Genomic DNA, 13,518 nt, shown 5'->3' on the forward strand with positions numbered 1-13,518 from the left:
GGTAGCGAGCTAAGGTCATTTTGTATAAACTCTAAAAAGTCATTCATTAAAATTAAATGTTTGCCATCACCTCAGGACTTTTTTTAAACATCACTGACCCTGCCTCTTCCATCTTGGCTGCAGCGACAGGGGTTACATTTGTAAAATATATAAAGAAAAATATAAGGTTACTTGGTGACCATATAGCGCACTCTAACAGCTGTCTGCAAATATTTTCACCATGATTATCCTTACTAAAAGTAAATCACGGGGTAAAGATAGCTCAAACGTGACAAGGTTTCAATGGGACGCACCGACGCTATCTGCAATCCTCTTTGGCTACATATGGAAAAAGAGCCACTTGGGATGGCCAACGCCTGCGCCCGGTCTGAGCGTTCTGCAGATTTCGCCAGATGAGTGGGTTAAGGGCTTTCGAGGTAGATGTTAAATCCACTTCATCAGGGAATGCAATGGAGAGAAGCAGCACCTTCCTCCATGCAAACACTGCATTTAGTGTTTTTGCACAATGACAAGGACATTTCACCTAAAACGAACAGCTAGTTCTAGCCCAAATCTTCCCCAAGCACAGGGAAGCACATTAAAAAAAAAAATCTAAAAAAAAATAAAAATAAAAATAAATTAAAAAAAATCTATATTCTATTACTTATCAGAAGTACCAGCTATCACATATTGTATTTTATCACTAGGGTTTTGGTTGTGGTCGCAAATACACCCGTCTGTCCATTGCAAGCCTTCCAGCGGGATATCGGTTCCTTTCTGTCGGATTTACAAAATTGCTTTGCTTTTGCCTCTGCCCCAGTGGCCACAGAGAAACACGGGCTGCGGCTGATCCAAAAAAGGAAAACAGGAGTTTATAAAGTTGTCTAAGAGTCTCCCCCATCGGGGAGATCGAGGAAGATTGACTACAGAAAAGTTCAAAGGTCAGTCTTGGCAGATCTAAAAACAGAGGGGCAGCGATGCGCTCCCACAGTGCATTTTCTGTACCCGAAGTAAGGCGATATGTCCCGATGAATAGCAACAGGGCACAAAGGAGCGGGGCGCTGGAGGATGCTAGGAGCAGAGCCAGGGCTGGGAGGGTCCTTAGCTGTCTCCAGAGCCCCGGGAAGGCCTCTCCAGACACGGGGATGGATGCTCACCACTGCAGTGCAGGCAGGGGACCATGCAAAGCAGGGTTGAGACTCGAGTCTGACGTCACCGTTTTTAAACAGAGTAGCAGCACACTTGTGACAACTTTCTGACAAGTTAAATAAATCCAGTGGAAAGGTCTTCACCGTCTTACCAGAAAACTCAGGGTTGGGGTTTTTTGTTTTTGTTTTTGGTTTGTGTTTTTTTTGTCTTTTTTTTCCCCCAGAAAAATACAAAACACACCCACAGAACCATAAATAATTTGGTGGCGATATATACACATTTAAATAATTAATTTAAATATCTTACACCTACTCTTGCATTAGATCGTCCATCTGAAGAAAGTCTCCTGAGCATCCGGAAACTGAGGCAGGATGCCGGGAGTCACAGCCTGGGGAGAAAGTGGGTGACCTTCATGGTGGGGGACACTCGGCTCCCCTTCTTGGTCTTGCCGTTCTTGCTCAGGGCAATGAACATGCCCGGGTATCTGTAGCACTCGTAGGCATTGTAGTTGTTGGGGAGGAGGATCTCTTTGAACTTGCACTCCTCTGTAAAGAAGGGCTGGGAGGGAGAAGGGACAGGGTCAGGTGGGGCCACCTCCTGGCCAAGGAACCCTGAGGGCCACTTGTCAGGGGCTCCTTTCTGACCCAGCCCTGCTCTGACTGAGATGTCTCTCCTGGGAAGTTGGGGTGCCAAGACCCCCACAGGGTGAGAAGACCTAGGTGGCCAGCCCCCCGCAGCTGGTGCTCCAGCCACCTGCCTGGCACCTGACGGCCAGAGAATCTCATCTGCACTGCGACCACCCTATAGACTGCCGTCCTGCCTGCCGGAACCCACCAGAGAGAGGCTACAGGGCAGGGCTGCCAACGGCACTCTTTATGGACCAGAAGGTGTGGCTCAGGGATGGTAGAAACTTCATTGTTCCTGTCCTGGCTCTCTGCCTTGCTTGGACAGGCCCAGGGTCACCAGCGAGGCCTCGGGGTACTTGTGTACTGGGGGGAGGCGGTGCCAATCCTGCGACCCACCACAGTCTCAGGATCCAGGCATAGGCCGTCCTGGAAGGGTCGCGGTCCTGCCGGTGCCGCCCCAGCCTGGGGCTCTCCCGGCCCCGGAGGTACTCACCGAGCCATACAGCTTGCCCTTGCTGCTCATGGCCACGAAGAACCGGCTGGCCACGCCGAAGATGCTCACCACGCCCCGCTCCACCGGTGAGAGCTCCAGCAGGCCTGGGGGCGGGGCGCGGGTCACTCCCGGGCAGGGGACCCTGGCCCGCCCCACCCGTCCCGGACCCCCTCCTCGGCCTGCGAACCACCGGGGCCCCGGTTTCTGGGGTGGGGGTGGATGTAACGGGGCCCCGGACCCCAGCGTGCGCGGGCGCGGAGTCGCTAGCCTCCCGTCCGGGCCCCGCGGCCGCCGCGCCCAGTCCCGGTCGGTAGGAGCCGGGCGGCCCCGCGGGCCCGCGAGCCCGGCCCGACCTGGACGCGCTTCCCGGGACCCCCCGCGGGTGCCGGTTGGCTGCGCCGTTTGCCTGGTGCCCACGGGCGCAGGCGCTGGAATTCCGCACCCAGAGCCCGGGCTTCCGAAGGCGGGGAGGCGGGGCTGGCTCGCCCGGCTGCGCAAAGGCCGTGCCCGCGGCGACTCCCGGGCCCGAGAGTGTCTGTGTCCCTGCGCCGGAGGGCCCCGAACCCGAGTCCGTCCCGGTTCCCACGGCCGCCAGCAGGTGCTAGCCGGGACCCTGAGTGCGGGTCGGAAGGGGCGGCCGCTGCCCGGGGCCCCCGACCCTCCGCGCCGGCCCGCGCCACTCACTGTCGCCCGTGTCCGCGTGCACGCCGCCGATGCGGCCGTCGGGGAGCACCTGGAGGTGGAAGCCGATGCCCACGTTGCAGTAGAGCCGCCGCAGCCGCTTGATGCCCAGGAGGTAGTCGCCGGCGCCGCTCTGGACGGCCGCCTCCTTGGGCTGCGCGGCCACCGGCAGGCGCGCCAGCGAGCGCGCCACCAGGCTCTCCCAGCGGCGCTCCAACTCGGCCGCCAGCGTGCCGTTGGGTGCGGCGGGTGCGGCGGCGCCCCCTCGGCCGGCCCAGGGCGCCAGCAGCGCCAACAGGACCGCCGGGAGCAGCGCCGCCGCGGCCGCCCCGGGCCCCGCCATCCCCGCCCTCGGGCCGTGCGCCCGGGAAGCCGCGGGGCCGAGCTGCGCCTGTGGCGGCCCGCGGGAGCGCACGGCCGGACCGGGGCAGGGAGTGCGCGGCCGAGGGAGGAGCGGGAGGCGAGGGACGGGGGCCCCAGGCGCCGGCAGCTACCCGGGCTGCATGGAGCGGCGGGCAGCGGGGCAGGACGCACGGCCCGGGCTGGGACCCTGCGGAGCGGTGCGCGCCTCCCTGCGCGCTGGGCCGGCAGCGACCGAGCCGCTATATATAGCCGGGCGCCCCCTCCTACTCCCGCGGGGGGCCGTTCGCGTTCGCCTGGGCGCCCGGGGCGCTGTGGCGCTCGCGGCTGGTCGCAGGCCGCCTGCCAATCAGAGCTGGGGGAGGGGTGGCGGCCGGGACGAGCGCCGCTAGTGCCACCTGGAGGGTCCCCGGCCCCCACCCCTGGGTTCGCCGGCTCACCGACCTGTTGGTCCCGCCCCTCGAGTGTCCTCCACTCCTGCCTTCCAGCCAAAGTTTTGCCTCCTGCACTTCGTCCCTGTCTGTCCCTTTCTCCGCCTCTGCCTGAGCAGCCCGAGTGCCGCCCTAACCAGGCACCCTCGGTTCCCAGCAGCCACTGCCAGCGCCTGGCCTCTCAGGGACTCCCGGGAACCTGGTTCCTTTGCTGGGACCATGCAGACCCGCCTGGGTTTTGGGGGTGGGGTAGGGCAATCAGCAACATGAGCACCTGCCGGGGAAGGAAGAACCCAGCGCCAGAGGCTGGGGGGAGTCAGTCCCCCCCACTCTGGTTTGGCCCCCTGCACACTGGGGGGATGCAGAGATGGAGTTCTGTAAGGCAGCTAGAGGCGTCGCCTGAGCAGGGTGCTCCCAGTGGGCGCTGCTAAGGGAATGCAAGGGGTGAGGCGTGGGTGTGCACCCAGGAGAGGCCACAGCCCTGCACCTTCTATACACATCCTCCTCCAGGAAAGGACAGGTGGCAGGGCTCAGGGCCATGCAGGATATTCACGGCCCCCTCCCTGCTGATTCGCAAGAGGAAGAGTCAAGGGCCATAGCTGGAGCCCCCTACCTGGTGGGGACCCAGACCAAGCCTCTGGAGCACTCCACCCTTGACATCTGCTGTCACCACTCCCCACTGTGCCCATTATAGCCTGATGGGGGCGGGACTCACTGGAGGCCCAGCTAGGTGCTGGCTCACCTAGGTGTGAAAATCCCTGTTTTCTGGGGTAGCTGAGGAGCCTTGCTGCTACCCCCCAGCAGGTCCTGCCCAGCCACAGCTGCCGGGGGGCCTGGAGCCCACCCCAAGCCCTGCTGCCCCCGGCACTTGTGACCAGAGCCATGCCCAGGCCATTTCGGCCTCTCCCACCTCTTACCCCATTCCTTGCCCTTGGATCCAACCTCCGAACCCTGCTAGGGCTCATTCACCCCAGGAGAGGGTAGCTGGGAGATTTGAGGTCTCTTGTCCTGAAGCCCAGAGACGGGGGCCTTGGCAGGATGAGAACCGGGTCTCCAGCCTCTTCCATGAGGCTCTTTGCTCCCCTCCAGGCCTGCAGCCTACCGGAGCAGTGCCCACCCAGGCCACGGCCTTTCTGGGCTGTCGGCTCAGAGCTGCTGTGGGGACCCCGGACCCCCCAGATGAGACTTCGGATCTAGGGCCAAGAAGATAATTCTGGCCAGGGCACACATGCAGGGGACCGAGAGACAAGTCCCAAGTCCTTTCCGTCTCTGGGCCCCTGACTCCCCTTTCCGTCTCTGGGCCCAGGTGGTGGCCCCTCCTGATGTCTTCACAGGGTGTGGTCCCTCTCTTCCCAGGACCCCCTCAGGGAGCTCCCTTCCTGTGTCTCCTATTTGCTGGCAAGTTCAGTGAAGGAATTTAGCAGCTGGTTCACCTGGTTCATCTCCCAGAACCCCTGGCCCACCTGCACACAGTAGGTGCTCTTGGTGACTTTCCCTTGGAGGGACTGACAGCCAGCAGAGGTGTCAGGAGCTGGGAGCTCACTGGGAGTCCCTGAGCCTGTCCTTACCTGTGCAGGCCTCCTCAAGTGTCCAGTGGAGCCGGCCAAAGCACGGTGAGGATCAGTCAGCCATCAGGTGAGGGGTATGGCAGGAACCCCTCTGGGTGGCCTCTCATCACCCCCCATCTCCCGCAGGCTCCCCCTTGGCCACACTGGCCTTCCTCCCATCTCTCCAACCTCCTCGCTGGAGGACTCTGCCTCGGATTTTTCTGTCACTTGGGGAGAACTTCGGAGTGCCCCTCTCCCACCAAGGCAGTCCTCTGGTAGAAGCTGCTTCCTGGCCCTCAGGAGTCTCCATCAGCTTGCTGTCACCTCTGAGGAGCAAACTCAGGTGTGTCTTATTCCCAGCTGTGCCCCCCCCCCCCCGCCGCCTTTAATAGTGCCTGGCACGCAGTAGGTGCTCAGGAGGTGTGCGTGAATGGCAGCCTGGCTCCGGGCAGCTCGGCAGCCCCTCCGCCCGCAGACCCTCCCATTCAAAGTGGCAGCACCCAACCCCTTGCTACACCTGGGTGCTAGGGAGATGTCGGGATCGAGTTGCCGGCGCCCCCACGGGAAGCTCCACGCTGGATTTTTTCCCTTTGATTTGACCAAGGTGACTAATGTTTCCAGATCCAGACCCCCTAAGGACTTGAAACAGGCCCTGCTCACACCCCCAGGGACCCCCATTTACCAAGAACCTGGGGTCCGAGGAAGCGCGTCATGCCCTGTAGATGGTCTGGCTCTCAGCCTCCTGCTGCAGGGTTGAATCCAGGCCCCATCCCTGTTGGCCCTGGAACGTTGGCCATTGCCCTTCCGATCGTGCTCAGTGTCTCCATCTGTGGAATGGGCACAACAGCAGCGACTCCCGGGCTGGACAGTCGGGCTGGACGTCAGCCTTAACAGGACAGTCGATGCTTTGGCAGCAAGACCTGTGGAGGTTTGGACAGGGCCTGGCTCACGGTAACCGGTCAGAATTTACGTGTCTTTATCCTCTGGGTGGGGCTCACCTTGCATCATCACCAGGGGCTGGAGGGACAGAACCAAGGATCCACGCCGAGCCCTCCTAACGGTGACTTTCTCTAACCTACAGAAACCCCACAATGTCGTATCTTCACAAGGGTCTGGTCTTTTTTTTTTTTTTTTCATTTGTTATCCTTGGGAATTTTTTAATGATTATTATTATGTTATGTCTTATTCCAGGAGTGACAGGGCTTCTCAGAACTACCCGCTCAGCTATTAGGAACTCACTTGGCTTAATACTACTCCTAATAAAGAAGAGCTGTATATAAATTCAGTCCCCGTCCTGAGGCGGGACGCCAGCACAGCCCAGGCAGGGCTCTGGGGCTGGGGGAGCTTGTTTTCTCTGCCTGGCCTCCTTCCCTCCACACGGCCCTCACAGTAGTCTCTCTGCAAACATCAAGGAGAAGGGTAAGGCCATCGGTATAGACGTGTCTACACCGACTCAAAACACCCCAAGCAATGGGTGACACTTGCTTTCTTTCAGATATCCAAAGACAGGGGAGATCCAGCCCATTTCTTATAGCTTTTTTTTTTTTTTTTTTTTTTGTGGTAAAATACACATAACATGAAATTTTCCATCTTGATCATTTTTAGGTGCACAGCTCAGTGGCATTAGACACCTTCACGTTGTTGGGCATCCAGCATTCCCATCCATCTCTGGAACTCTGTCCTCTTCCCAAACTGAAGAAACCCTGCCCCCATAAACACTAACCCCTTCCATCCCCCTCCCCGTCCCTTACTCTGTCCCTACTAAACACCAACCACCGTTCTCCTTTCTGTCTCTATGAATCTGATGACTCTAGGGACCTCATGGGATTGGAATCATATGGGGCTTGGCTTTCGTGACTGGCATCTTTCACTAAGCCCAGTGTCCTCAGGGTTCATCCATGTGGTAGCAGGTGTCAGAACGTCCTTTCTTTTCAAAGCCGAATAATATTCTGATGGACCACGTCTTATTTATCCATTCATTCCCAGACACTCGGGTTGTTTCCACCCCTTGGCTGTTGTGAACGGTGCTTTTACCAGCATAGGTAAAAAAGTGGTCTTTAAGTATCTGCTTTCATTTCTTTTGGGAATACTCCCAGAATGGAACTTGCTGGATCATATGGGAATGCTATGTGTAATTTTTTGAGGCACAACTGAACAATATATATTCCTCACAACTTTTATTTTTAAGTCACCTGATCACAGGGCATCAAAGAGACAGGACAGCAGGTCACATCTTGTCTCACAGAGGTGTCTTGGGTGGACAGAAACTCACCCAGAGGTGGCTGCATGCCTACTAGATTTTCCTCTCCCTTGTTATTCTCCTGGCTTCTCTTTTATGTGGAAGCTGACTCAGCCCGGGCAGAATGACAGGTGCAGGGACAGTTCTTACAACTACAAATCAATAAAGCAGTCCACCTTGGGGATGCACAGGTTGGTACATCTCTGTACAAATTAGATACTCAAGCCTGGGAGCATCAGAGAACCATGCCTCTGTTTCCCTATCTGTAAACTGAGGAATCAGAGTTCTCATGCCTGACAGCTTCTGGGGGATTTAAATGAGAGGATGCATGTTAGCACTTAGACCAGGCAGGCCACACGCCCTAGCAATGCACACAGCCGTGGTTGACTGGCGGGCATTGCCACCCCTACCCAGGGGCCCGGCACGTGTCCTGATTGCCCTCCCACACCAGGTAAACGTGGGCACTTTGCTCGCCTCTCAGTGCCCAGGTTCCACCTTCACACAGTTGTGGAGAGAATGAGGATTAGATGCATAACCAGACCTTGAACCCCCAGCACCTCTCCAGAATGTGGCCAGGACATTTACTGGGTGCTGTCGGGAGCCAGGCTGGACCAGGCTTGGTGTGTCTGCTCCCCCGTCTCTCCTCCTGCGACAGGGAAGCTGGGCTGTGCTCATCACCATGATCACTTTGCAGCTCATGCAAGGTCATGGAGCTAACAGATGGCAGAGCCAGGACTCAAGCCCTTTGGCCATTGGACCAAAGCCCAAGCTCCCAGCCACGCTGCCCGCTGCCTCAGTTTCCCCTGTTGTGAAACGGAGCTCATGGTCCCAACCTTGTCTGTCACACTCGGATGTTAGGGATCGAACCCTGTAGGTGAAAATCTTTTGTGAGCTCCAGGGTGGGGATCAAGCTCCAGGAGCTGATATCACAACCCTAGTAGCTTTCCACTTGGAAAATCATAAAATGCATAACCAGCCCCCCTGCTCCCTACCAGTCCCTCCTCATATTTCAAATCAAAGACAGTCGGATCTAGAAGGGACCCACCCAGGTGGACTGAATATGATCCTCCTATTTCACGGTGGACAGTGGGAGGCCAGAGAAGGAAAGGGTTGCCCAGGGGTTTAACCCTCTCACTCAGAGGTCTGTCCTCTCTGCCCGAGTCTGACAGCCGCTGACCCGCAGAACCTACATCTTGGGGAGGGAGAGCCCCCCAAACCAGCAAACCAGCAGGAGGCTGCAGCTCAGAGGTCATGGGGCATGTTCGGTGGAGTCACCAGGTTGTAGGCATAGGGACATTTCAACCAACACCTAAAAGGTGAGAAGGAGTCGGTCAAGGGAAGGGTGGGGTGCTCCAGGCAGAGGGGACAGCAGGGCGAAGGCCCAGAGGTAGAGACTCCTGGGTATTCGAGAAGGGAGAGGAAGTCAGTGCTGGGGTGGTGGGCAGGCCTGTGGACCTGGATGGGGTCCTAGTTCACCCCGCAGTGCCTATCCCAGGGACCTGGGGGCTGACCATCAGGAAGACTAGGACAGGGGCATCCTCGGAGGTGTGGTGGGGAGTGGCTACCCTGGCCCCAGGCTCGGCGTGTCCCAGCACCCTGACCCTGAGGCCGCCCTCTCCCCAGCAACACTGGGGGTCTGCTTGTTTCTGTGGGCATGAGAATCAGCCAGGCTCCATGCAAGTGGATGGGAAATACTGGTGTGGGAGGGAGCTGGACCCCCACACCTCTCACCCCCCCACCCGCAGTGCCCTCAGAGGGATCATCCTGGGTCAGGCGGGGTGAAAGAAAGGTCCTTCCAAAGGTCAGCATCAGCGCAGGCAACTGGGCTCCTCTCTCCTCCTCCCTCCCACCCCGTGCCCCGGGATGGACCCTATGAGCCTAGGGAAAGTTCTGGACAACACGCTGAGGCTATGCGTGGCTTCTGTGCCCCAGATGGGTCCTCTCTCTTTCCTGTTCTCTAGTTCTGAGACAGCAAAGCCAGAAACAGTCCAAAAACTATCACCTGGCCCACTTCATGCAGCTTGCAGAATAATCACAGGCCCCAAATCAAGGGGCAAGGATGTCCCAATGGGGCTAATGGCAGGGACTTGGAGCCAGACAGCCTGGGTCCAGATGCCAGCCCCTCTCCTGACGTGTTATGTGGCCTCGGACAAGTCACTCCCCCAGTCTCTGAGTCTCTGTTGATTGTTCTGTAAAGTTGGCCTACGATGATGATGCTCACCTGGTGGGGTGTCTGGGAGGAGTAAATGAAATGGGACCCTCGCTACCAAATGGGAGGCCCAACAAAACTTCAGGGAAGGGAAGAGAGTGTCCCTGTGTTCTCTGAGACAGTGAGTCCCACCCCCATGCCGCGGCTTCCCGGGGCTGAAATGGAACAGCCCCGTCCTGGCGTTTCCAGAAATCCCCGCTGTCTCTCCCCTGCTGGCCTCGGCCCACCTGGAGGCTGACAGGGCTGGGGCTCCTCTCCCTTCTCCTGCTTCCGTCCCACTCCTGGGGAGCCCAGATGAGGGGGAAGCCCGGACAGGTGTCTGCAATGGGACTGGGACAGGACAGGACCGTCCTGCGGAGGCTGCACCTTCTCTTGGGACAAAGTTAGACCTCGGCTTTGGGGCTGTCCTGCCCTCAGTTTTGTTCAGACAGAAATCAGGTGTCCTTTATTCCCGGGCAGTTCTGAACTTTGTCACCTACATAGGACACGTCAGTCTGCTTAGGAGCCCCAGCCGTACCACCCTGAAGGACCCCATAAATCCAGCCCCCAACCCAAATTTGGATTTCGATTGACCTTGGTTGGAAAACTCCCATTTGCTCTGGGGAGCTGTTTCTTTGTCCACAGGGACACGAGGTCGGGGGGGGGGGGGGGGGCGCCCCGGGGGGGGGGGGCCAGGGGACCCCAGCCCCCTTTCTCATCTGCACCCCACCCCCCCTCGGCTGCTGCCCATCCTGGCTTGTGAGCGAGCCCTGCACTTTATCAAGTTGAAATCCAAAATGTATCATGAAGAGTTGCAAAGAACACGATCTCTAGTGTGTCTAAAATATTGACATTTTTAAATAAAATACTTCTGTTACTCTTTTTTTAAAACGTATCCAGTGGAGTCATAACGATTTGATAGCTGCCATCTTTTATTTTAAAATAAATGTGAACAACTCTACTCCAAAAGCCAAAAACGATAAATCCTCACCTTTTTCTTTGCATTTATGTTTCCACTCTATTCCCCCACCAAATTTACCCCGATTTAAGCTGATTTTAGCCTTGAAAATCTTTTTTGATCACCTGATCATGATTGTCTGGAACCAAACAATTTCTATGAATTGAAATGTTTTAAAAACGAATTTTTGTGAGCTTTTTTGTTCTGGCTTTTGTTTTCATCGCAAATATTAATACATAGTTGATCAAAATACTGTGAATATAATGCCAAATGATGGATAAGTAAAAAGCACAAATAAGGGGCACCTGGGTGGTTCAGTTGGTTAAGCGTCTGCCTTCGGCGCAGGTCGTGATCCCAGGGTCCCGAGATCGAGTCCTACATCGGGCTCTTTGCTCAGCGGGGAGCCTGTTTCTCCCTCTGCTTGCTTCCCCTGCTTGTGCTTTCTCTCTCTGACAGGTAAATAAATAAAATCTTTTTTTTTTTTTAAAGGAACAAATCTTTAATTTGAGGGGGGACAGGGTTTTGTTTTTGTTTGTGGTTTTCAGTGATTTCACATGATCATTATTACTCATTGCTGGGATAGTATGGGATTTGGCCTCAATTTCCAACCCATCTCCCAGTCCTGCTGGTACAAAGGCCAAGAAGCCTCATTCACAGAAGCAGGTGGAATGACAGTTTAGTTACCGGGAAGTCACTCGGGGATTTGAACATCTGCTGAAGTGTATGTTCAAAATCACATGCGATTTAGCGTCAAAAATGGTTTTTCCCACTCTGTCCACCAAACTTTGTTGACATAAAATAAAATAAAGTAAAATAAAAATAAAAATAAAAATAAAATTTGTTGACAGCAAAGACACAGAAGCCTCTGGAGTCAGCAAAGCATTTATTATCAGTCCTGGGAGTTGGACTTTTTCAGCTTCTGGGCAGTTTCTCCATAGGCTTCTTCACCAAGACCTTGAAAGAAGGATGAATTATGCCCGTGATTTTTTTTACTGGGAGGCCCAGTGTTAGACCCGACACAGCAGGGGGAAGCAAAAGGAGAGGGGGACACATTGCTAACTTCAGTCCAGCTTGGCCGCACACGGGGATGAAAATCTTCTAACGTATCGTGTGCTTTACGTACATTTCTTTCCAAACCTGGGACCTACGGACATATAGAAACCGCCACCGTGTAACGGACTGGCCGGAGCGGTCCTCGGGGTGAGAGGACCATGCGGACCACAATCAGGAGACATCTGACTGCATTTTCCAGTTCCCATAGGCAAGTACGATGTGTCTGCAGCCGACTCTCTACTTGGACTTCCGGCTCTGAGAGAGGGGGCAGATGAACAAGTCCATCCACAAGCAGACAGAAAGGGCCCGAGCTCTGCCAGGAGCTCGCGCTGCTGACCTCGGGGGCTGCCACCATCTTTGCTTGCTGTCCCGGGCCTCTCCTGTGGGAGAAATGCATCTTGGTCAACTGTGTGGGATTCGGGGGACAGGTCATGGCATGACAGCAGCGTGCCTGTGGGCCTCCGCCCCCTGAGATGTCTGCGTCCGCAGCTCCCCAGTGCAGTCCCGATTGTTCCTACAGCCACCCTGGACCCCAGCAGGGGGCTGCTTCCAGGTGTGGGAGAGTTGGAAGGAGTGTCGCTGGTCTTCACCTTGTCCCTTTGTTTGCTGCCCTAAGGCTGTTGCACCTAAGGAGAGCTCCCGGTGAGGTCTGGGCGGGCTACCAAGCATAGCCTGGCTTTCGTGAAGTGGGGGGGGACACTGTGAGGGAGGTGGCCGACTGCCTTCTCTGGGTGGGGTCTGTCCTAGGAGAGTGCTCATTTGGAGCGGGTCATCTGTCCCTTTTATTCACCGGACCAGAGGACACAGGGGCTTGGGCCACAGGTGTGGCTCAGGGAGGGAACCTAGCTCTCCCCCTACTCACCTTTCTGACCTCAGTGCAGCCTTGACCTTTCCAGGCAGCTTTGCCTGGCCTCTCCAGTCCAACCCCATCACAGCTTGGCCACAGGAAAGCTCAGCCCCAGCCTTTTGAGACAGAAAGGAGAAGCTCTCAGAGCGCCTGGGTGGCTGCGTCAGTTGAGCATCTGACTCTTGATTTCGGCTCAGGTCGTGATCTCAGGGTTGTGAGATCAAGCCCCGTGTTGGGCTGTTGGGCTCCGTGCTCAGTGCAGAATCTTGTCCCTCTCCCTCTGCTCCTCCCCCCGCTCTCTCTCTTTGAAATAAATAAATAAAATATTTAAAAAGAAGAAGAAGAAACGAGAAGCTCATAACTGGCACTGGGACGAAAGTGCTCAGCCAGAGAGTTCCGGGTAAACGGGGGCTCGCGGTCCCTTCCCCGTGCCTGCGGTCCCCTCCCTGTGCATGCTCTCACCCCCACGCACCAAGGCTCCGAGAGCACCCTGGCTGCTGGCCCGTGCTCACGCTGCCTCCCTGGTGGACAAGGCGCTCCTGAAGAGGGCTCAGTGCCCTCAGTTTCCCCGCAACCACCTCTGCCCTGACCAGGCTGCGGTGCTGAGTGCGAGCCTGGCCGTTTAAAGGGCTGCGTTTGGCCCTGTGGGAGTGACCCAGGGGACCGTGCTTTGGAAAGGCTGTGTAGCTCCAGGGACTCGCTGTGCCTGTCATGGGCCCTGCATCTCACCCACGTGTCAACAATCCCCACAGGTATTATCAGTCCCATTTACCAACAAGGGACCCGAGGCCCGGAGGAGACACTGAGTTGTGCCTCCCACGGGGGGTCTACCATCAGTGTTGGCAAAGTACACCCTCTCGGAGTCGCGTGTGTCTAGGAAAAGCCCTTACAGAGACCCGCTCCTGTCAGACCCCCGGAGGTGGCTTTCCTGCAGGGTCGGCCTCACGGGCTGTGTCCCCTGAGCTCA

The 13,518-nt window shown here is 56.7% G+C and overlaps 1 protein-coding gene across 1 annotated transcript; it reads right to left on the reverse strand.

Moving 5' to 3' along the window:
• Nucleotides 1-1,509: 1,509 nt before the first annotated feature.
• FGF4 (fibroblast growth factor 4) lies at nucleotides 1,510-3,271 on the reverse strand. The gene is made up of 3 exons (XM_032413814.1): nucleotides 2,932-3,271; nucleotides 2,248-2,351; nucleotides 1,510-1,686 (listed from the first exon to the last, which is right to left on the reverse strand). Exons 1-3 carry the CDS (start codon nucleotides 3,269-3,271, stop codon nucleotides 1,510-1,512), a joined length of 621 nt encoding a protein of 206 aa, XP_032269705.1.
• Nucleotides 3,272-13,518: the final 10,247 nt, after the last annotated feature.

This window comes from Phoca vitulina, unplaced genomic scaffold, assembly GCF_004348235.1.
Source record: "Phoca vitulina isolate PV1807 unplaced genomic scaffold, GSC_HSeal_1.0 scaffold16, whole genome shotgun sequence".
Taxonomy (NCBI): Eukaryota; Metazoa; Chordata; class Mammalia; order Carnivora; family Phocidae; genus Phoca; species Phoca vitulina.